General features: G+C 39.3%; 2 protein-coding genes across 4 annotated transcripts in view; one reads left to right on the forward strand and one right to left on the reverse strand.

Annotated features, from left to right (window-relative positions):
- Positions 1-3,851: 3,851 nt before the first annotated feature.
- Positions 3,852-9,943, forward strand: PFN2 (profilin 2). 2 transcript variants are annotated; one of them, XM_037525811.1, is made up of 3 exons: positions 3,852-4,229; positions 6,352-6,544; positions 8,252-9,943. In XM_037525811.1, the coding sequence occupies exons 1-3, from the start codon at positions 4,098-4,100 to the stop codon at positions 8,347-8,349; spliced, it is 423 nt and encodes a 140-aa protein (XP_037381708.1). In that variant the 5' UTR covers positions 3,852-4,097; the 3' UTR covers positions 8,350-9,943. The 2 variants fall into 2 exon arrangements, with proteins under 2 accessions (XP_037381708.1, XP_037381709.1); XM_037525812.2 differs by having other exon boundaries at positions 4,033-4,229; positions 8,581-9,943.
- A 1,909-nt stretch (positions 9,944-11,852) lies between these two features.
- RNF13 (ring finger protein 13) overlaps positions 11,853-25,147 on the reverse strand; it is a 138,788-nt gene continuing 125,493 nt past the window's right edge. For both annotated transcript variants that reach the window (XM_037525814.2, XM_054700737.1), the window contains exons 9-10: positions 14,155-14,235; positions 11,853-13,864 (exon numbers count right to left, since the gene is read on the reverse strand). In XM_037525814.2, coding sequence (XP_037381711.1) covers positions 13,500-13,864; positions 14,155-14,235 — 446 coding nt within the window. In that variant the 3' untranslated portion in view covers positions 11,853-13,499. The remainder of the gene's footprint in view (positions 13,865-14,154; positions 14,236-25,147) is intronic.

A 25,147-nucleotide genomic window follows, 5' to 3' on the forward strand; every position in this document is an offset into this window, starting at 1 on the left:
GCATTTTAAATTTTTAAAGGGAACACTAAAGCCGAAGTCTTGCTGTGTAAAATTTGTAAGAGATGCATTTAAAGTTTAAGGACGAGGGCCTCCCCGGTGGCGCAGTGGTTGAGCGCTGGGTTGCGAAGCTGCCCGCGGCCTCTGCAGCGCCGGTTCGATCCCCGGCTGCTCCCCGGCCCCTGGAGGAGGGTCCCACATGGCACGCAGACCTCTCCTGCCGCCCGCCCGCTACTCCCCTCAGCAGTGTACTTCGGTCCTTCTGCCTGCTCTGCTCCCCACTCTGCCTCTGGTGAATTCTCTCACCCTCCCGCACTTCTGACTGTACCCAGTGCTTGTATAAACAGAACAAATAAATAAATAACATGCCTCTATAAAAAAAAAAAGTTTAAAGTTTAAGGATGAGAAGGCTGATAGAGGAAGAGAGGGAGAAGGAGTGGAGAAGGAAAGGAGGGGGGAGGAGAAGGGGGAGCAGGGGAGCAGCAAAGAGAAAGAGGAAAAGCTAGGATAGTTCACCTTAATAGTTGAGAAAACATTTTAAGACAGCCATTGGTGATAAACAAATGTTACTACTTAATTTAAAGGCTACATTTCCCAGAAAGAAAATACAACAATTTTAACTTGTATGCATCCCATTAAACTGAAGCAAAAATTCAGCTTCCGGGTAAAATGGACAAATCCAGAAGAACTTCGTGTTCTCTACTATAACAATCACAAATAAACCAATCAATAAATATATGCAAAACACAGTATTTGCAGTAGCTTGTAGGAATAAGGGTGACTTTCCTCTACTTTCTATTTTCTTGATTGTTGTGATGTTGTCAGAAGAACAGCGAGGAGCAACCTTGGAGCCAGTGGGTGATTTGAATAGCCAATGTGGAGCTGGGAGCTGGGGGGGCAAGCTGGATGGCCATGTGACCTTACAAACACAGAACACAGGCACGCCCCACTCTGTTTGGCTGACTTCTGACAGTACCTTGGTCTCTGTTCAGTGGACACTAACGGGGTTAGGATAGACAGTATCTGGCTACATGCTGGCCAATAAATTTTCTCTTCCTTTCCTCTCTCAGCTCTCCCTTCTATTTTCAGTTCTGTTTGTGTGTCCTGCTTTCTTAAGCAGTGGGTGAAATCTCACCAACAGGGGTATACCTGGTCCCTGGGTTTGTCCCTTTCTAAAGTATTTTTGTAATTAAAATACTTTTCCCCAAAAATGAAATATGGAGCTGAAATTTTAACTGAAGAAGGCTTGGTAATTATGTTTTCACTCTATTTAGGGTAATTACATTCTGGTTTTTATTTATCAGGCTGAATGCACTTTAGCATCTATTCCTTGTGTCACTGTTTTCTAAAATGTTAAGTGGATTAAATGGCTTAAGTACTACTTATTTTATACATAAAGAAACCTGGTATACTACATAGCTTCTGGTTTCCTAAGTAAGAATGAAAGAATACAGATACCTTGAATGATGCAGCCATTAATTATCAGTAGTAGCATATTTAAATTTGGAGTGCATGGTTATGCATTCTGTCTAAAAATCTTTTATTCTTACTTAGGAATTTTTTTCTCTGTTCTGCATAGACATTGCTATCATCACTCAATGGAGGTTTCCCTGGGGGGAAAAAGTAAAGGAACAAACAAATTAGTAATTCTTTTTCTCATATTGATAGTTCTTTGAGTTTAACTTATATAGCTACTTCTAAAACTCAGTGTACGGTCTCTGTTTATGCTTTGTGAAACACGCCATGGTAAGCAGTAGTTAAATGAAAACAGCAGCAGATCATTTCACACAAATAGAAAACAAGGCTGGTTCTCAAGGAAACAGGCAAATGATTTTTTATAATAGTACTGACAACAGAGCTAGTAAATACTCTCCTTGAATGTATGATCTAAAAATCAAAACTGTAAAACTCAGTTTATTATGCTATATATATATATTTAATAGTTGTTTAAATTTTACTGTGTGCCATCCTGGGAAAATAACAGTATGTTAGAAAAACAAAATAAAAATGTTAACTGTATTGTTATATTTTGAAAATTACCGAAATTATGGGAATTCTAAATTCCTATGAATGTTTTACTCAACAGATGTATTTTTAGACTCTTTTGAGATGTGTATCTCCAAAATATTCAGTTGATCAAATCCCTTGGCTGTTTAAAGCAGCAATAAGAGAATAAAAAGGGGAAATACTTCCAAGTCCTTGGTAAAACAGTAAAGATCTACGAACAAGATCTTAAAAATTTCAGTAGATTAATGAAACTCAATTTCAAATTATCATAATTTTATTTTCTCTTCTCTAATACTTTGTCTAAATTTGTTGAATCATGCCTACAAAGAGCTGCTCACAAATCATAACTGTACAGCTTGATAAGTCCTTACAAAGTAACCATATTCATGTTATCAGCACAATAAATCATGAGGTAGAAAACTGCTAAAATGGAACGTTTAAAAACAACGACAGCCACAAGAATACATACACAGTAGTAAACACGAACGAGTAAGTGTCACTGAATCAGGTGGAAGGCATTCTTGCAGAAATGAAACACTTTCTGGCACATTTTATACCACCTAGGTATTCTGTATCATCATATCATGAGAAAACATCGTCTCAACGTGATAGGTCCCTGTCTTGAGGGATCTTCTACAGTATTTTCCCTCCTCCTTGCAGCTGTACATTCCAAAACAAACAACAGAAAAAAAAAAAAATACGAAACTTCAGAACCAATTAGATTGCTTAGCAACGTTTTTTGTCTTCCAGAGTTACATCTGTTCAAGCCTCCTGTCACACCAGAAGTTTAAAGTTGGAAATCAATCTTTTCAGCGTTTTAAAAGGCGCTTTCTTCTTTCCTTTGATTGACAGAACAATTTTGTTCACTTAAAATTGAACCTGCAAAACCGTCCCTAATTCCTTGTCTCGTCGTAGAGCCCAAAGACCAGACCACGGGGCTTTCGCACAGACGCGACCTACCGTCTTCCCCGTGAAGACAAGCCTTGCTCAGACCTGGGTCGCGAAATGATTTCCCCTTTCGAGAGCAGAAGCGCGACCCTGCGCATTCCGCGAGCCCCTTCCAGACCTTTCCATTCCTCACATTTTTAGCGACTTCTGCGCCCCCCCCCATCACCTCCCCAGTTCCCCGCTTTCCAGAGGCCACAAGTTGTTTTGTTTGGAATTTACGAACAATTTAGCCGCGCATGACAGCAACACTGAGGGGGTTCTTCCCGCCGCAGCACCCCCAGCCGCGAGAGCCCCGGTACCCCAAAGAGGCAACGGGGGGAAACGGTCAAAGCCCAGCAACGCTCCCGAGCGCCGCGCATGCCGGCTCTGGCCGCAGGTGGCCGGGGCGAGCCACGGGCGGCTTCACGGTAGCGCCGCCGCCGCCGCGGCCCCGAGCGGAGCGGGGGCACCGCGCCCCCAGGCGCCCCCCACAAAGGACGAGACGCCCCGACTCCCGTCACCAGGGCGACTCCGCCGTCCACCGCCCAGGCTCAGGACCCGCGCCGCCGCCGCGATGCTGGGGAGAGGCGCACCCCGCCGGCCGCGCACGCTCCAGGCGCCCCGGCCGCCGCCGCGCCAACGTGCCGGGCGCCTCCCTCGCCGCGGCCCGGGGTCCGAGGCTCGCCTCCCCCGGCGCCCGCCCACCCCGCCGCAACGCCGCGCGCGCGGCCGTGATTGTCCCCGGCGGTATCCCTCCGCGCCCGCGCCCCCGCCCCCGCCGCCCCCTCCCGGGCCGGGACCCTCCGAGGCGAGCGCCGCGGAAGGATCGCGCGCACGGCCCCGCGCCCGCCGAGAGCCCGGGGCGCCGCCGCCACCCGCACCCGCCGCACAGCCGCGCCGCCGCCTCCCGCCGTTGGTTAGTCGGCCCGGCGGCTGCGGCGGGCGGCCGGGCGGGCGGCCGAGACGAGCGCGCTCCTCGGCTCGCCCCTCAGCGCCGCTCCCGCGTCCGCCCTCCGCAGCTCCGGGGGGGCCGGCGGTGCCTGCGCAGAGCCGCCTCCTCCCCGCCCCCGCCCCCGCCCCGCCCCCCCGCGCCGCCCGCTCCCGCCGCCGCCGCCGCTGCGCCCGCTGCTCCTCGCCGTCCCCGCTGCAGTGCGAAGGGCTCGAAGATGGCCGGTTGGCAGAGCTACGTGGATAACCTGATGTGCGATGGCTGCTGCCAGGAGGCCGCCATTGTCGGCTACTGCGACGCCAAATACGTCTGGGCAGCCACGGCCGGGGGCGTCTTCCAGAGCATAACGGTGAGAGCCGCGCCGGCCGGGTCCGCGGCGCTGCCCCGAGCGGGGCCGGCGGCCGTTGGGGCGCCGCGGCGCGGGCCGGGCTCCTGGAGCCGCGGCCGTGCGGGCGGCTGCGCCAGGGACGCGGCTACCGCGCGGACGGGGACGCCGGGGCTCGGGCAGCCCCTCGCCCGGGCTCGCCCCGACCGGCGCGGGCGGCGGCGCGTCTTTCCGGCTGCCGCTCCCCGCCCGCCCGGCCGGGCATCCCGGCGCGGGGCCGGGGGGCCGGGGGGGTGCGCGCCGGCCTGGGGGGGGGGTGTCTTCTTCCCCGTGATGCGGATCCTCGGGTTCCCTGGGAGCCCGGGGGTGTGTGTCGCGGGTCCCGGGATGGAGGCGGGCCGTGAGGGGCCGGGCCGCGGCGCCTGGACCGGGGGGCCGGCGGCCGGCAGCCCCTCGCGCGGCGCCCGCGGACGGTGGGTGGGAGGCGGGGGCCGTGGGGCCCCGGAGTCCTCGCCGCGCCTTAGCCTGGGTTTGCCGGCGTCCAGGCCCCTGGGGCTTCCGAGAAATGTGCGCCGGCCGCGTAGGTGGGATTCGTGAATCTCGACTAACGCTCTGGCTCCATAGGTTTTTTTTTTTTTTTTTTCCCTCCAAGATGGCGAACTGCCATTGATTTCTCTCCTGCTCCTATGGAGAGTCATCGATATATCGTTATCCCCAATTACGCAACATAGCTGTGGAAGGAAGGGTTCTTTTATGGGACTTTGAATGATCTGCCAAGACGGAGGGGACGCTTCACTTCCCCAGGTCCCTCCCGCGTTAGCGATGGCAGCAAGGGAACTAATGCAGATTTATGGTTCACAGTTGCTGATTTTCTTGTGACTTAATGGTTTGGACTGGGTTGCCACATGGGGAATCATTGTCACTAACCCTCCAGGACCTTTGTATTGTTTTGGCTATTTCTGCATAAGGCTCTTTCTAAAATTGTGACAAGTATATCAAATGCAGGACCATTCCCTTAATTTCTTACCCTCATGCAACCTTTCCATTAAACGTGAAAATTAAGGCCTCCTATTACGGGGGCTACTAATTATTCCTTTGCTACTCAAGATGATTGAAGATCTGTGCAGAACTTAGTCCTTGATTCTAGTACTTGAAGGTCTCCCATAAGCGCAGTAGACTACAATTCTGGAAGAGAATTGGCATCTGGTAATCAACTTTTTTCCTGCAGTCCTCTTGTCTTTGTGTGCGAGTTCCCGCTGTCTGAGTGGGAAGATTGCGGGAGTGTGCTTGGAAATGGCTGGGGCCTGCTATGACTCTGCAGTTCTGATGGGGGCGACGCCTTCCTTCTTATTCATGGAATGTTAGAATGCACGTTTTCTCCTTTCCGGTTTTGGTGGCTACCTCAGTTTCTTCCCCAACCTCCCTCCATTTTCTCTACACCTTTACCTTCGCCTACTGCATTGCTACATTCAGAATCTTCCGCGTTTGTCCAGAAAGAAAAGTGATTACTGAGGAGGGGAAGGGAAGTTGGAGAGAAAAAGGAGTAGTAGCTAGAAAAATAGAGAGGAGGGAAATACGAATTTGGAAATGTGATGAAGTCTAGGGATGGAAGTTCATACTGTGGGTGATAGCTTAGCTATTTGAAACGCAAAAAGTGGACAGATTTGCTAAACATGGACTTTATTTCAGGAGACTCAAACAACTTCAGATTTGCTGCTGACTAAAATTTCACTGAATATAACAAGCTGTTGAGTTTATAGGTGAATCTTTACCATTACATAAGCCCTCAGGCACCACCTGACTTGATAGTTTATAAATAACTCCTAAGTTTGCAGTTTGTCTAGTGTCAACTACCAACTATTTAGAGAAATTGTTTCCATAGACAGGATTCAGTTGGCAGACTGCACTGTTAACTGTGAAATCTAATTAACTGATATAAAACATGTAATCATGTAGGATTAAGTAATTCTTTAGAAAAGACTGAAACTTGATATTACATTAGTGAAATGTGGATATCTTTGTAGTAGTACTACAAACTTGGCACAGTTTTTCATGTTATATCAAGACTTGAAAAGAATTAACTTCATCTTCATGTTTTGTTTTCTCTCTCTCCTTTTTTTTTTTTTTTTTTTTGTGGGGGGAGCAGCCAGTAGAAATAGATATGATTGTAGGAAAAGACCGGGAAGGTTTCTTTACCAATGGTTTGACCCTTGGCGCAAAGAAGTGCTCAGTGATCAGAGATAGTCTATATGTCGATGGTGACTGCACAATGGACATCCGGACAAAGAGTCAAGGTGGGGAGCCAACATACAACGTTGCTGTCGGCAGAGCTGGTAGAGGTAAGAAAGGTTGCTTTTCCTTAAAAGTTGCACGCCACATACAACTTACTGGACAGTTTTAACATTGTGAATAAAAGTGTTAGTCCATAATGGCTATTAAGGTGGTTTTTGTGAACTGCCCAGCACTGAAGGAAAGGCACTGCTTTAAACATAGCCTATAGAAAATGCAAATAGTGTTGAGCTGCTGAGATCCTGACTTTTTCTTCAAAGTATTCAAATCAGCTCTTCATTTTCCGCTATAATAAACTTAAAATCTAAATTTGTCTCAGACTTTACTACGTCTTGAATGTTAATCTTATGGGGTATACAAATTGTTGAATCATTCAAATTGTTTAGTTACTTTAGTAAATCCCTTTGAGGCTTACATTGTTCGACCTCTTCAGTCTTGCTTGTATTTTAGCCATTAACTGCTCAACATAAAAATGGAAAAAATAACATTGGCTCATTTTTCTATTAGAAATATTGCTGGGAAAGAGAAGTAATTACAATGAAGGTTTTGCAGTTACTTAATTGTTTACTAAAATATTTTCAAAGATGTTAGTATGTGATTTAGATTTTAGTTAGGAAATTATATTTCTTTTATGTATTTGGTCCAGAAATTCTTACTATATTAGCTAAGTATCACTACTGTTTTTAAAAAAGAAAACTTTGGAATTTGAGGTTTATGATGACATCTAATTGATTTACAGGTACATTTGAATGTGTTTAGTCTGTGTAAATTTTGTAAATGGGGCTTGTGTAGCCTGCTTAGCGACTTGGTGCATCTAATTTAAGACTCTACAATGTGAAGGACCATGAAGCTACCCTGGAATTGACTCTGTGCTCCTACCAATTCCCTGCATTTATTCTAGTGGTTACTCTTTTAATTATGTGAGTTAGTGCCTATGAGTATCTTTCTGTAAAAGAGTCAGATTGCTAAGAGTAGACAAATCTCTCTAAACATTAGCTGAGCTCAGATAATTAATGTTAAAAAGAATTATCAACTATATGCTATGAAGCCAGAATAAGATTTTTCACACCATAGAGCACTACTGACATCTAGTGGCAGTGAACATGAAATCTGATACAATGCATATATTTTGGGGATGGACCTTTAAGCTGTATCACAGAAAAGTAACCTGTTGGTGGAAATAATAAACCTATCTCAGGATTTTAGATTCATGAAAACGACCATGGTGAGATATCAGAAAGCATAAGCCTTACCTATTTTTAAGACCTTTCCTGAATGGCACTGAAAAAAACTAAGATTTGGTCTTGGTTTTCTCTGGAAATAATCAATACATTTAACCTCACTTCTAAGACTTAGTTTGTACTGAGGCATGTTAAATTTTGGGAGAATGTATAAATAATCACTTTAAGTTTTTCAAGTTTGTATTTTGGGGGCCAGTCTGACATGTATTTATCATACTGACAAGTTTTTTTGCCCTAGAATAAAGGTGATTACACCTTTTTCCTTTTGCCAATGTAAAGATAATTTTACAGAGTACTGCAGCTGCATTAGTTGGGCTTTTAAGATGCAGTTAATAGTAAATGGTGTTTTTAGTTTTCACCTGTAGTTTGAAAGTTCTTTTTTGAAGACTTCAGTGCTTGACAGTTCATGGAAAACTAACTTAATGTTATCTTATTAATCGGGGTCTGTCTGCTAAAACTTATGTGACTTTCTTGATTAACACTTCTTTTGAAACACTTTTCTTCTTTCTCTTTCAGTCTTGGTCTTTGTAATGGGAAAAGAAGGGGTCCATGGAGGCGGATTGAATAAGAAGGCATACTCAATGGCAAAATACTTGAGAGACTCTGGGTTCTAGCTGCTAGGCAGACTGTTAAGTATTAGGGGAAAATTGCTCTTAAACTTTCCTAGCTGTAAGCTTGAGTCTTAATTCTGGAAATTTTATTAGCAATGCAGGGTGATGGGGTATGAATCTGTGTCTCCTTTGTATCCCTCTATTGGTGGGGAAAGGTGTCTTTCTTTCTGCTCCCTCCCCTCCCCCCCTTAAATAATTCTGTTCACTTTTGTTTTGTTTCCTTGTGTACTCCAGCATTGGTTATAGTCATGGGAAAGGAAGGTGTCCACGGAGGCACACTTAACAAGAAAGCATATGAACTCGCTTTATACCTGAGGAGGTCTGATGTGTAAGCAGCCTCTCCCCATCTACCTAGCAACTGTCTTCATCACCACCCCAATTACGGTCACAGTGCTACCAGACTATAGGTGGTAGCTAATTTTTCTAATTTCTTTACCTTTTTTCTAATGTCATGCTTCCTGTTTGCCCAATGGATCATTTGTATGTTAACCACTGTATGTAACCAACCTTTATCTGGCAACATAATTGCAGCACAATAATGATTTGCATGATACCTTGAAATTTGGGGGGAGGGGGCATGCCAAGTTGGGCATCACTTTGTCTTAGCAATTAATGGGATATTGATTACTAAAATTAGTTATTAAGGTGCCGGTTGTACAATCTCTAATTTGATCAGTGTCTTTTCAGCACTTTGAGCATTTTCTTAGCTCATTTAGTCTTCCTTTTGTAGTGCATGGTAGGGAGGAAAAAGTGCATGCATCTTTTCCTTTGCTCCTCTCTTCCCATCCCCCCCTTCGCACTTAAGGTATTTGGTTTGCTTCCATCTTTTTTTACACAGTGCCTGGTTTATGTAACCAATTAATATCCCTTTTGTTGATGAGCTATTGAGAACTGCAGTAGTTTGCTTTTAGTATTGTTGTTGCACGTGAATAGAGGAAAACTTTCATAGTCTACAGGACATATGAAGAGTGCAACTGCAATACAAGAGCAAAAGGCACTTCCTCCCATGATCTTACAGTAACCATATTGACTGACTCCCCAGGGACATTCCTTCATTGCAATAGCTCAGATTTTTGTTTCTGTCCTTTTCTTTGCACACCAGCTCTACTCTTTAGTAAAATTGTAAAAGGCTGCCATTATGGACATTAGGTATCCCAAAATAACCATCTGGAGTGTGTCCAGTTTGTTCTTCTAGGACCAATTTTTATTTGCAGCTTGAGTTTTTATATGAAGTTGCATTATTGTGGACTTGGCTGTCTTGTGATGAATTTTTTTTCATATGTATTCTGTGCCATACACACTATTGTTAAAATGAACTGTTGCTATTGTGAGATGGATTTTAACTGACCTATTAAAGGTTTCTTTCGAATGGCACTACTTTAGGGACATTCTAGTATTTGCTTCTATTGTTTGGGCCTTGTGGATAATGTACAGATTTAAAAACAAATCTTGTTGCTGATTTGTCCATTTCTTTCCCTGCACTTTGTTACATCTGGGATACAGTCTAACTCATCTGATTTAATATGCATTTAAAAAAATGCCATAACTATTAAACACCTTGTTTACAGACAGATGAAATAAATTTATTCCAACCAAATATTCTAGACTCCTGTTGTTTATATGAATTGTTGGCTTAGTTGGTTTTTGACACAATGGGTTTATGCAGATAGGTCAAGTCCTGCTGCAAGCATAAAATCTAAAAATAAAAATTCAGCGGATAACCTAACTATTCTATTTCATGCAGTTTTATTACAAATAAAATGAGTGCCTGGGATTTTCTTTTCAGTGGGCTTTGAGCTATTAAAAACATTTTGGTCATCTCAGGTTTATCGTCAGTCTTATAAGAGCAAAATTGACTTATCTGCTTCAAATGATGTTTTTTCCCTTTTATTGTTGATACCTAGGTGCAAAATTTAGCAAGCAATAAAGGAACCCAATACCAAGGTTTTCTGCACTGTGGATGCTTTTGTGTTGAATTGTCATGATTTCCATACATTTAAGAAGCTGTGTTGGGCTGGCCTAAGTGAGCCAGCAGGGGCTCCCCCTCATAGGCAGCATGTAAGGTAATCCTAGTTTTTGGCTTTGGAGTGACATAGTATCTATGGCTATGTGCTAGTTAAGTTTAATTCCAGAGGTCATAAAACTGAGATACAGTAATGCTTATTAAATACGATAATACTAATTAGATTACCAGGAACTATGAAGCAGCAGCTCATAGTAGGGATGCTCAGAAGTTGAAGTGGTGCTAGTTATAATGTAGTTCCACCCTGCAGATGGAGATTCCATAGCCCAGAAGTCCCTTTAGAAAAAGTGGACAGTTTATCATTTTAAATCGCCTGTTTGCTGCTTTTGAGAAACTGGGTTAGGGACTGAGCTTTGCCTTACTAGAAGTTGGGGAGTTAAAACATTTTTTTTCTTTGACAGTGTTTTCAGGTATCAGTTCTGAATTTATAAAAGTATTAACAATAAAAGATGGGCAGCTACTTTGGTAGTTGTGTATACGTTATATATTATAGAACAACAGAAACCTTAATTTTTTGATCTGTTTGATCCCTATTGCGGCAAAAGGTTAGCAAATGAAAATTTCGTAGTTGTGCTGTGGTGACTTGAGATTTTATGGTAATAAACATTCACACTTTAGTTGTTAAGAATTGTCAGGGTAACTGCTTACAGAAAGTAGTCCCCAAAAATCTGAAACCCTTAATGAATGAACCTGGAATTTGGTGTGAGGGGTGTTTTGGAGGGTGTGGGTAGGGAGTGGAGGAAAGTTAGAAATATAACTAAAATAGTAATGAAATTAGTCATGCCAAGTAATGCTAAGTTGCTTTGTCTTAGCAAGTAAATGGGATACTGATTTCTAAAATAAGTTACTATTAAGCAAGGTTGTATAATTGCTAATTTGATCAGTTGTCTACCCACAATTTCATTACAAAAATGCTGTGAAGATCTATAATGTATCTTTGCTTTGTCCTTGGTTCTAGTAAGTGGAGCTATACAAGATTGTATACCAGAAAAATCTTTTAAGATTTAACTTTTAGGAATGTGGGTGGAATAAATGTTCAGAGATAAAACAGTCATTGAAGAATGACACAAAATGCTCACCAATGAATGTTAAGCCATATAAATATTGCATACAGTGTAAATACCGTAGTATATAATTAATGGATTTTACATATGTGTCTCTGAAGGTAATACAATAAGTTCAGGTAACTAAACTTTACTAATGAAAAATTTTTAACAGGGGAACAGCTTTAACTAGTGCTGCTGCATAAGGCACTACATAAATTTTTTCTTAAATAAAAAACAGTTGGGAGTTGCCAAAAAAAGGGTAATTTCTGCTTCAGAAAAACTTCCAACAAATTTAAAAGAACCAGATCCTTAATCTGAACTGTCAATTAACGGTTGAGGGAATGTAACATCTAATACACTTTACAGTGACCTTTGCCTTTTTAAAGAAAAATTTCAATTATGTTTTTATACTTTAATAATTACAAAAGCACTTACAGTACATGTGTATGCCAGGCACTGAACTCAGATGTTTTGTCCTTACACTTTACTTTAGGTTTTATGAAACTATACAAATGACTATTAGGTTTTAAAAGGTTAGGCTCATTACAAATAAGTCAGATTACAAAGCTTTGTTGGGCTACCATAGTAAAGTGATGCTCTGTTTCTTAGGCTTGTATTTTATTTTTAAAGAATCAAGGGAAGAAAATGAGAGTATCAGATAATCCATAAGTCAACCTTTTATTTTGGATATACCTATTTGGGGATTGATTTTTTTTTTTGGGGGGGGGGCAACAAAGGCTCATATATCTCGTGTGCTTGTTATGCCCCAATATACTTTTGCTCACTTAAAACTTATATCAATGCCGATTTATCTAGGTATTTAGCCTTTCAAGGCTGCACAGCAGTCCAGTGTAAGAATTTACCATAATTATAACAGGGTACTATGATGAACAGTATTACTGGAATGATTTTGGCTGTAGCCTTAACTTTTCAGAGGATTACCTAAATAACTGTGAGCTGTAAATTAACCTTGTATAAAATTCTATGGTTACATTCAATCATACCTTTTAATACAGTGCATATATATAAAGCAAATATAGGTAATAGTACAGTGAAGCAAATATTTGCTAGTTCTAAAGTGGAAAATGTGTTTATTGACATTCAGACTCCCTTCATACAGGACATATAAAAATTCTTAGCATTTTGATTATACATAAGTCTATGTTTTCTACAGTTACAATGACATAATATAGTTTTTCATAATACATTGTTTAAATACATAAGTTCTGTTAAATGTAAGCACTTATTTTCAAATCCAGTACTTGAACAATTTCCTCTGTACATAGTTTAGCAGGGTTAATTAGCACAAGATGATCTTTAGTAAGAGGTATATGATCTGAGTATTAACTGTTGCTGAAGTTTGGTATTTTTATACAGCATTTTCTTTTTGCTTTGATCACAACACAAAACCTTTAAAGGATACTGAAATTCAGTAAGTAAAGTCCAGAGACATTACTTTAGCTAATGAATTAAATTTATGTATAACACTATTAACCTTAAAAAAAAAAACTTGAAATCTATATCAATACAGACTGTTCTATCAGGGTAAGGCTTGGGATAAAAGGAAAAGGTTTCTTTGTGGTGCTGATAGGAGAAAAAATGCTAACTTAATCTTGTTACTCTCACTAATGACAGCAAGTTGGAGAAAAACCAGAACAAACATTCCATCTCACCTACTACTGAGTAACTTTATGGAGATGGGAGTTGGCTTAGATCATGCTAGGTGGCCACAGGACTTGACCTTATGTGTGAAACAGGAAACATTTGCATACTGTGATCTAGGTCTTAGCTGCAAGCTATGCTGAGGAATACTTTTTTAATGTTTTGGCTATATTTCATTCCAGAAGAGTTGGTTTGATGCTTGTGTTACAGCACCAGTATATTATTAGTGAAATGAAGTACGCTCCTGCAGATATATACCAGAGCAAAAAAAAAAAAAAAGCAAAACCTGTTTTAGTAATTGATTAAACTTTAGAATACTGAAAGAAAAAGTTATTTCTACAGAAATCTCTGAAGGGAGCAAAAAATCAAACCATTATATACCTAAATAAAATATTTTAAAGAAAACCAAATCACCCTGAAGGTCAAACAGTATTTGCGATGTTGTAATCCCGTTGACCATTAGGCTGCATTTGGACCACAATACTATGTTCATTAATTTCGTTTTCTGCATCACTACTGTCGCTATCTTCATTGTCATCTTCCTCATAGTCTGAAGATTCTGTCATGTTCTGCTGTGATCGAGATTCCGCCAAAGCCCCAAATGACTGGGTGCTAACAGAAGCCAAAGGTCTAAGTAAAGGGGTGTGTTCTGACACTTCATTTTCTTCTTGACTACTATCTGTGTCAGAGTCTGAATCGCCTTGAGAAGGAACAACTTTTTGCTTGCAGACTGGACAGGTTTTTTTGGTTTTAGTTAGCCAAGGATCTACACACTTGCAATGATAAGCTGTTGAAGCAAAATATTAATTTGTTAGCACACTGTAGTTGAGAACATTCTTTTTAGTCACTTGTCATGTTTGTTCATGTTCTTATGATTCATATACATCATGTAGGGGTAAGAGAACAGTTTGTAAATTTTTATAAATATACTTCCATCCTTTAATGAGACCACTAATTAGTGCAAGGCCTGGTTTAAGTATACTAATAACTGTTTTCTAATAACTGTCTCCTCCAATATTGGACCTAAATATAAATTAATCTGTACATAAATTCAAAACAGTATGTAATTATCCATACCATGGGAACAGGGAAGGATTCTGAGCTTGTCTCCATCTTCATACTCATCCAAACAAATGGCGCATACATCATACTCATCTCCTATGACAAAACAGGTAAGTAAAATTAATTAAAAGATGTAGAGAAATCTCAAATTTCTCAAGGTAGGTCTCATAGTTATTTTAAATGTCTCTTTTTAAGTCATATCTTTTCTGTCAAGCAGTGAGATGCTTTAATCAGAAACTTTTAAGTTTTAAATAATTAACCTTTTACCTAAAATAAGAAACTAAATATGGATAGAGAGGCCTTCTTGGTGGCCTACAGGTTAAGTCTCAGTAGCTATCATTTCAACTGTGCACCACAAGGCCAGAGTTTGGCCCTAGCCAGAGAGCTAGCCCACATACAGCACAGTAGACCTCTCCTGTCTCACCAGATGCTCCCCTCAGCAGTGTATTTCAATAGATCCGCTTGCTGTGTTCCCCACTCTTGTCTCTAGTGATGCCTCTGATTCACCGGGCCTCTGGCCTACACCCCAGTTCTTGTGTGCATAAATAAATAAAAATTTCAAAAATAGCTAAAAATGGATATAAATTTGTTTACGTTGATTACCTTTGCAAAAAAAAATTTACAATTCCATTAGAGTTTTATGTAACTAGGCAAATACTAGCTTTGGGAAACTTATACCAAAACCAGAATTTCACTATTTAGGTTTCTATGTCTCAGGCCATTTTTCAAATAAAATGGAAAGTCTTAAAAAGGTATTGATGACTAAGAATAATGTTCTGTTGAGCTTGGCAAGTCACTTAGCCCTTGACATCCATTCTTTTATGTGTAAAAAGATTGGATGTACCTCTGAGAGTTGTCAGGATGAAATGAGATAATGTGAATTGAACAAAGGGCCATTTGTACCTAGATATTCACTAAATGGTGTTTATTCAAGTTTATTCACAGTTCTTTTTGGAATTCAGTGAGGCTTTAAGTTTTCAAAGAAATTGGCATTCTTATTATGTACAGCAGCTTTTTAGGTTGAGTCAGTAGTGTCTTAGGGACAGGGATTTACAATTTAGTGTTTTTCATTAACTATGTATGTTAGGTAGATCTATATGTGTTACGTACAAAAATCCTAGGTAACAAAAGACAGTTAAATTCATTGCCTATCTCACACATAGGGATGTCAGGAGACATGTCAAAAAAAAAAAGCTATTGTCTGGATAGATAACCAGAACATGACACACAAGAAAGGAATGATATTTTTGTTCATTATCTTTAGTTTGGTTACTACACTATTATGTATCAAATACATTCTATAAAAAAATACAAGGTTCTGTGTTACTAACATGTCAACTAAGATGATTATGTATACATGCCTATAAAGAGTAAGACTCCAATATATAACTCTAATTATATACTTGATGCATTTAATGAAACTATTTACATGAGAATAGTTGTAATACACAAATAACAGATTTCCCAGACAAATAAAACTTGATTTTATTACTTTATAAAAATGCCCATTAAGAACAGATGCAGTTAATATAACTGAACAGGAACAGAGTGCAACAGCCTTCAGTCTTATTTCACTGAAGTAGGAAGGTTAGCCTGTGTTATCCATATGGGCCCTACATATTCAGAAGGGTCCTAAAACTGCAAAAGGTAAATGGAAAGCTGTGTCAGGAAGATGTGACATGGATGACTGGTTAGGAAAATGCAACATTACTGGCTTTACAGATGAAGAGGCGGGTGGGTCACAAGTTAATGTAGCCTCTAGAAGCTGTAAAAGGAAATGAAGTGTATTCTTTCCTAGAAGCTACAGAAGAGAACTCAGCCCTGCCAACATCTTGACTTTTAGCCCATGAGAACTAGATAAGGTTTGTGGTAAGGTTAAAACAGTAGTAAGAAAGAATACAAGGTATTTGGACTGTGATGAAACGAAAAGCACGTTTTAGAAAGTACAGGTGTCTCATTGTGGTTATTTTATTAGCTATGCAACCTTGTACAAGGCACTTACCTCTTACATTTCTGTTTTCTCAAAGGCAAACAAAAATATTAAAACATCTGTGGTTTACAATTCTTGTGTACTAAAATAGATAATGCAAGTAGAGTACATTATGCAATGCTTGGCACACAGGGTGCCTCTTAATCGCCATATGATAAAACTGGCCTAACCGCATACTGGCATATGACATTGCGTGCGGAAAACTATGGCTAGGAGGCTGCACTTTAATACCCCTGTGTGTTTCTGTCTCATCAGATGAACTGTATGTTTACAGAAGAAGTTAGTGGCAATGGTCATTGAAACTTTTTGTTGTACTTAGGTAAAGCTATAACTATGTAATATGTAAAAATATGTAAATATGCTATTTAATTAAATATTAAATAATTTAGATATTCTGCAACCCTTGAACTATAAGTCTCAAAAACTCCTGGTTTGACTGGAATGCAAGGTTAACTGTATTAATAGTTGCCCCCTTGACCCTTCTCTAGAAATCTAAAAGAATGGACATTTTTAATAAAAAGCAAGAATGAAAGCAGAATTCTACTTTTGACCCATTTTATAATACCTAAAGCTAAAAAAATAGTAGAAAATATACCATGTACCAGGAAATTCAACTAGTGAATTCCTGCTCAAGACTGCCGCCCAATATTAAACAATTTTTGAGTGGGTTTATACTTTTAACTTGAAAACAAATTAAAGGAATTTATGTATGATTTACAATTTCAACAGTTTTTTAAAAAAAGTTTTTCTACAATTCAGTTAGCATAAGATAAAGGACTATATAATAAGTGCTAATAGTAGTTATGTTACTGTCAGCTCCATGATACAAGTTTCGCTGCTTAGTATAAAACAGTGGTTCTCAACTGGGGATGACTTTGCCCTGTGGGACATGTAGGGATATCTGAAGACATTTTGGTTTTTACAACTGGGAGTGATGCTGGGGGGAGGGATGCTGATAAATATCCTATAAAGCTCTGTATAGCCCCCCTCAAACAAAGAATTATTCCAGCTAGAATGTCAACAGTGCTGAAGGTATAAAACACCTCCAGGCTTTATCAGAACAAAAATTTTGCTAATTTACTAGTGGATAGGTGTACAAAAAATGCAAGAGGGGTAAGATTCATGTCTGTTATGTGAAACAATACTGCTTCTACCTGGACTATTTCTGGCCTTAGTATTATCTGAGTATTAAGAATTTCATGGAGACACTTTTAATGTCTCATCAATCTGTATTAAAATATATAGATTGACAGAACTTGCATTTTTCCCCTCTAAACCTATTCCTCCTGAGTTTCCCCCCAAAAATCTTAAGTCATGAAGTACAGCAAAAACACCCATCAGAATATGAATCAAACAAGTACTTAAGGAAGCCACTATGGTGGCTCAAACTTGTCACATGTCCTTGATGCCTCTTTCCTTTAGAGCATATTCAATCTGGCAATAAGTCCAATAAACTTTTATCTGTAAAACATTCTAAACCTGCCTTCTTTCCATTTCCTCAAATAGCCTGGTCCAATATCCTGGATTACTGCAAGAGCATCTGCAGTCACCTGCCCCAGGTGTTTTCTTCCTAAGGTTGACCTTTTAAAGAAAATAATCACATGTCAGTCCCATTTTAGTGGATCCCCATCTCACTTAAAATAAAATCTGAGTTCCTTATCATGTCATTCATATAACTGTAGATAACCTGACCCCTGCTGCCTGTTCCCATCTCATCTCACGCCACTCAGTCCCCTTCATTCATACTTCAACAATGGCTATATGTCAATCTTTGAGCAAACAAAAAAACATTTGGACATAAAATTAGGAATAGAATGGGGACTCACCATCTCTAAAGATGACTCAAAAAATGAACTAGTATGAAATAATCTAGTAATAGTGCATACAAACTGATAAATAACATAATTGGTCAATTCCATAACTAACCCAGGCCATAAATCAACCAGATTAAGTAAAAGATAAAAGAGAGAAAGCACTTAAGGCTAATACATACAGATTTCATGAAAAATGACAATGTGCATTTTAGATAATCTGCCCAGGGAAGATTCATGAGTTTCAGGAAAAATTATTCTTGGAGAGAAAGTTTCTTGTCACATTGCCAGTAAAGAAAACAGTGGCAATTCTCTTCAGCAAATTAAAAAAAAATTTTTTTTCCTCTGTTCTTCCATACAAGTTCAAGACATCTGAACAGAAATCAAATAAGATCAAATATTTTTAAAGCCAGATTTGCTTGAGAATCCTTTCTGGTTATTTTTAAGCTCTGATAAAGGAACTAATATATACACTTAAGGTTAAATTGAAAGCAGATATATTTATAAAAATTAAACATGTACTAATAGGTAAAATATATGTATCAATCCATTTTTATGTAATCTATTATAAAATGCTGTATTGCTGAAATAAAATCTCTTCCTATCCAAATTATTTTGGAAGTCTAAATGAGTAAGGTACAAAACAAAAATGCCTGCTCACTTAAAATTTCAAACACAAAACCCATTTATATCATGTGTATATCAGGGATCTGGCTCCTTTACACACTAAAGGGGTAGGAGGAGACAGCTCTCTCAGAGACAGGCTTACATGCTTAGAAAAGGGACTGTTAAATGAATACAAGGATTTTTCATTTGCTGTGAAACACGTTGTGTTTTAACTAACACATCTGGGTACAGACTTAGAGAAATATATTGATATAGGAAACTCAGTAACCACAATTTCAAGTGAAGAGATACTTTTGAGGACAATAATGAGTAATGAATTAATAAGGAAAGTGCTTCAGAAGCAAGAAAATAAGCTATTTTATATGTGCTAGAAATGGCTAAGTCAATATTGAAATCATCTAAGTATTAATCAGCACAAACATTTCTGAAAAAGCTGCAAAGATGATTATCAACAAGATAGGAAGACGTAAGATGATCAAGTTCCCAGAGTGGTATTGACTAACCTTTAAGATACTCTATTTGTGCCAGTGCCTCAAGTTGCTGGTTTCTGTGGGTTCAAGTATAGGCAATGTGCCTATGGAAGATTTACAAATGCCAAATTCTTTTCAGTTCATTGGCAAATATTTCCTAAATGTTAGATTCCCCTAACACTAACATTTCCACTACATTGTAAGCCTATAAGCGTCTTTTTTAAAAAGAGTTCCATAGTTTGATGCTAACTCACTGGAGCGATGACTAGCTACAGAAGTGTCCTGCATTTCCTCTCTTGTTTTCAATCATTTAATAGTAGAATCTACAATTGTGAGAAAACTGCGACAATTGGGATTTTTTTTCTAACATCCATGCATATTTTGTCAAACCATCAGAGTACAGCAGAACATTGCCGCGGACCAGCACAGCAGTAGGCAATGAGGCCGTCTCAGGGTTGAGAGACTGCGCAGGGTGGTGAGGGATTCGGTTAAAGAAATGACAAACAGACACACTTCAAGAGAGAGTGTAAATCTGAGTGCCACTTTATTTTTGTTAGTGGTCAGTATATATATGTTTTTTCTAAAGGCATAGGAACAGTGAACATCAAAGAAATCAGTTTGTTTATAGGTTTAGCTTATCATTGACAGGGCAGTGATTTATGTCCAAAATACATCTGGACCTAGCTGCATTCCTAAGTAGACAGGCTATTAACTCTTTCTATATTCTTGTACTAATTACTACTACTATTACTTACTTATGTTTACTCATAATTAATTGTCATAGGTAAATTTATATTATAATGTAGTTAATATCAAAGGTACTAAAGTTAAGCACATAATAGAAAGATTATTAAACTACAATTCTATTATAACACAGTGTTTAGTAATGTTTCATTTGCATTAGCCTAATTATTAAATTACGTATGCTTTTTAATTAGCAATCAATGACCAGAAAAAGGAAAGATTTTAGAGAGACAGTTGTAGCAGAATAAAGTTTATGGGCCTTGAGAAAGCGAGATAAGGTTCCAGGTGGTCAGCATTTCTTTTAATCATCTTTGTGGCAGCTTCTGGTGGTCGTTATCTCTTGGCAGGCATTCGGCTTCTCTGCATCTTAGGGAGTTTGCTGTTCTCCCCCTGCGCGCATGGTTCCTTGCCCATGCCGGACCTCAGGGACCATGGCAACAGCCATTAGCCCTGAGGGTCACTGCAGGGGGAGGTGCAGCAGAACATGGATAACCTTTCTTTTATTTTAGATACCAGATCTCATGACAACCCAAACATTTTAAAACAAAAAATGCGACTCGCTCAATCTTAATAGTTATTAGAAAATTTCAAGTGTAATGTTTATGACGTTAACATATTTTAAAAAATTTCTTTTCATCTTAAAAGAAATTAATGACTAAGTTTTGTGGACACAAATATTTTATGATTTTTATCTAATTTTATAATAATTGATATCATTTATTGAGCTGTTGCTATATGCCAGGCACTGGCATATATTTCAATATTTTTCACATACTGATTTAAATCCTCCCACCCCACCCCCGCTACCTTTTGAAGCAGGTGTTTTTAGTTACATGTACACATAAAGGGATGTTTTGAGGGTTTGTGAAACTTGCACATGGTCACACAGCCACTAAACTAAGAATTCCACCCCAGGTCCGTTAGACTCCAAAGTCCATCACACATAGTCTTAACCATTATGCCATAGTCTTCTGGCACATGTACTTAGAATTTCATGTAACAGTTAAATAATTCCCTTGAGGGTTTCCCTGGTGGTGAAGGGGTAAGTCGCAGCACTCTGAAGCAATCCACAACCATTGCAACAGGAGTTTGATCCCCTGCCAGAGAGGTACCCACATGGTACAGCAGACCTCTCCTGTCTTCACCCACTGCTCCCCTCGGCAGTGTTATTTCAATCTGCCTGTTATGTTCCCCACTCTGTCTCTGGTAAATCCTCTCCTCCCACCACCCCCACACCTCTGGTCTGTACCCCAGTTCTTATATGCATAAATAAATAAATCTTTAAAAATAATTCCCTTGATTCACAGTGTAAAAAGTAAGAGGCTAAAAAATACTCTTAAGCAGCCACTTACTAGAAATTAAAATGTTTCCAATTCTTAAGTCATAGCATTTTTCTTCAGACTGCCCACACATGGGAGACCAAATGAAGAGTGCTTTTTATTCCTCTCTCCCATGGTTTCACATTTTTATTACAAAATAGCAGCTACAGTCTCCAACTTTAGTTAAGGTTCAGACATTATTTATTCTGATGATGAAATGATCATGCATGCGAAATAAGGGCAAATAACTACAATGAATGAAAGAAATATGTTGGCAACTTTTCTTTTTAGAAGGGTGTTCATGAATTGCTTTATTTATTATGAGTAAACATAAAAATGACTGCCTCAGAGGTCATAAATAAATCCATGTAACACACTCAACATCTAAATCTAAGCAATGATGTCAGCTTTAGCCAAATTCTATTATGTGTAATTTTTTTTAACCTAACTTCATTCTAAACAGTCACTCTGTAGTACTCTTTATTAGTCCTAACATGGCTGCATTATGCAGATAAATTACAACTACATCCCAGATCTTTCTGAATAGGTTAAAAGATTTGTCATCATCAAAGGAATTTTAGAATGGTAAATATTTTTCCAGACCTCAAGGACTTAAAAAGCATTTCCTTGTATTAAGTACTGAAGGTTTCATTATTTTTTCATTATTCTTTTTCAGGCCACTAGGAAATTGGTGTATATCCCTTCTGGTGTATATCCCTTCAATAAACTGAAATTTATGTATGTCCTTAAACACTCGTGTATTCTAATCCAGTAATTATTTTTCTTTTCTTTCACATAAAGAAGTTATATTAAAAATCTCAACAGCCTAAAGTATACTTGGGGTTTAAAGTGGAGGAGGCATTGGGCCTATACTATGTTTGCATTAAGCAGAATTACTTCTAGATGACTTCTGCCTGTTGACTGGGCTAATAATACTACTGTCAATGTAGCACAGGTGACTATAAAAAAATTATACATAAAATTTCCTTTTACAAACGGCATACAAATTGGTAAGAAAATGCTAAGATCCCAATAGAAATGTGAGCAACAGTCAAAAACAGGTTATAAAAGCAGTTTATGTAATTAATGTGTTCTGTATGATGAAATGTGTATTCTCATACACTGCAAACTTGAATCTTTAAGAAATTAGATCTGTTTCAAAAACGTTCTTTCCCTTGACATAGTGAGTTGAAGGGGAGAGTAAATGCAAGTGGGGGTGGGGTAAAGGATGTGAGGAGGAGAATGGGAAGGACTAAAGCCTAGAAACAATTTTATTTCAAAGTGGCAGTGTTTTAAGAGGGACATATATATATGTATAGTGTTTGGATTTAAAAATTTCAGTTGTAGCCTCTAATCTAGGTATGTACCCTAAGGTAAATGACTAAATGACAAAATGTATCCAAACTATAGGATTTGGTTTCTTCTTTATGACTCCAATTATCATTTTTTAACAGAATGTATATATGCTTCTGTGGAGCCTCTAGGTGAGAGGTTGGGGGCACAAGGTCAAGGGGGGATGTGCCCTTACCTGTCAGAGCTCAGACCCTGTGGCCTTTGAAGGTGGCTTCCTGCTGGGCTCCCCTTGTCCTCTTGTATAGGGCTTGATTGCATGACAAGCCCAGCTTCTAAACCTGTGCTTTGTGGCAGGGGGTACATCACAGGTTGCTGTGGGGAAGGTTTGGGGGGGCCCTTTTCTGGGCCACCTGGGTCCATGCAAAGCTTGCTGACTGGCAGCCTGTTCCCTAGCCTGGACATTGCTGGCTGCAGGGCTCTTGGAGCCTCCCCTGTATTGGGCGCAGGGTGGTCATCGTTTCCTGCTCCCATTCCTCTCTCCAGGGCCCTGGTGCCGGGCCATGGCTGACCAGCACCATTTGGGTCATCACGTATGGCTGGGAGATGTGCTTCGCTTCTCAGCCCCGCTCATGGCCTGTTTCCCTACACATATGTGGGAGGGAAATAATTTTTTTGGCTACAATGCTCTTCCTGATCCACTTTAACACCAGTTAACTTATTTGATATAAATTACACTGACTTCTTCAGTTAGATGTTAGTGGGCTGAAGGCAGTAACAGCAGTCACAGCTACAGCAGGCCAATCATGAAGATTAAGAGTGTTGTGATACAAACCAACCTATAGCACTGACTAGCTCAATTCTCTTCAGTCTAATCTAAGTGAAGACCAGGTCTCTCTCTCTGGACCTGAAATAATAAAATGGTTTGTCTTCAAATAACCCAGAAATAGCTGATCTCTTAACCATGACAGCAACTCCTATCCAACTCTAACTTGGAACCTCATGATTTTACCGTTTTGTGGCCATTATGAAAAGTCCTCAAGAGAACTGAGGAACATTCTGTCTTGATTTGCTTTTTAAGAGTAAATGCAGAACAATTTGTCTTTGAAATACCTTAACACAGAACAAATACAAACTTGCATTGGTTAGACGGAACTCAGGTTATAGATGTTTAGAATTACGTGGAGAAAGACTATGTCTTTTACTTAGCATCATATCCCTAGTATTCAGTATAGTGCCTGGAATACAGTAGACTACCAATAAATATACACAGAACAACAAATGCCACAAACATTTGTTCATGATGAATGGTTAACAAGAAAGCATCTACCTCTCACCTGAAACCTGCCACATTGACTCCTATTTACAGTCAACCCCAAATCTAGTTCCAATCATGAGAGAGAGGGATTCTTGTCCACAGTAATCTGAGCATGTCATTTTTCTGCTCAAACCAATATACCCAAGTTTTACCACACAATAAAAGCACAATGCCATGACGTGATTCCATTATATCTCTCTGACTGCATCTCTAACCATTCTCCCTCTAGGACATTACATTCTAACCATATGTTCTTTTTACTATTCCCTGACTATTTCAAACACTATTGACTCAAAGCCTGCACTTGCTGGTCTTCCACCTGAAATACTCTCCCTTCCCTTTATGCCCTTTCACTTATGTATTCCCTTACTTCATTAGATCTTTGTTCAAAGTGTCCTTACCAAGAGAATCTCCTTACCTGCAACAGCATCCTACTCCTCTCCTTCACACATTTGTTTTGCTGCATAGCATTTACTACTATATTTCTTTACTTCTTTGCTTGCCCTCACAGGCAGAGTTTATATTCTTTTTTATTTACTATTGTTTCCCTGGTATGTGAGCAGGACAGCACATAGTGAAAGTACTCAGAAAGCATTTATTGAAGGAATATATTAATAGCATTAATATATTATTATAATATTAATAAGTTACTAACTTTTGCCTTTTATGTGAATTAGGAAAAAAGTAACACACTTCCTCAAAGCACTTTACTGCTCTCTGCCAAAAGTAATTACCACAATTACAAAAATCTGATGACTAAGAATAAGTGATTACCTCCCAGAGCTATACAGTACACAACCTATACCAAATGTCTGTTGCATATTAGATTCAGAATTCTTGGCAAGTTACCATCCCACAAAAAAAGAAAATATGTGTGGCATTTCTTTTTGATAAACTGGTTTTAGTTCAGTCAGTCCTTAAACAGAAAGGCATAAATAACATCAGTTGTCAACACTATCATCCCTATCCTTTTCTAGTGATTGAACCTGACAGCTTTTCATACTCATAGACTGTAGCCCCAAGCATCTGGATCAAGAAAAAAAATTCAAGTTGAAACTTTGCAGCAAATAAATAACATTAAAAAATAAAATAAAATGGTCTCTGGTTCTGTGTTCTTGTGTATACACAAGGTCTCTTTGTTCTGTATTTTGATTTTATCCTTTTTCATAATTAGGACAAAAAGTATTTTTTCACAGACAGTAACACTAATCACAAAGTGTTTACACTGAACTATGGGTGCTTTGGTGGTGGTGGGAGAATTATGGTGACCACACCTTAGGGGAAAAATTCTATATTGTATGGAAAATTACCAAGGAAGTAAAATAATCGTACTTCATTGAAAAGTAATATTGATTTAAAAAAAACCCACAATATATAAGAGGAAATTACTCTGCACTTATAAGAGGAAATTAATGCATTCAGCAATTAGTTGTAAATTT

This window comes from Talpa occidentalis, unplaced genomic scaffold (assembly GCF_014898055.3).
Source record: "Talpa occidentalis isolate TD23 unplaced genomic scaffold, MPIMG_talOcc4v2.1 talOcc4.4, whole genome shotgun sequence".
NCBI lineage: Eukaryota > Metazoa > Chordata > Mammalia > Eulipotyphla > Talpidae > Talpa > Talpa occidentalis.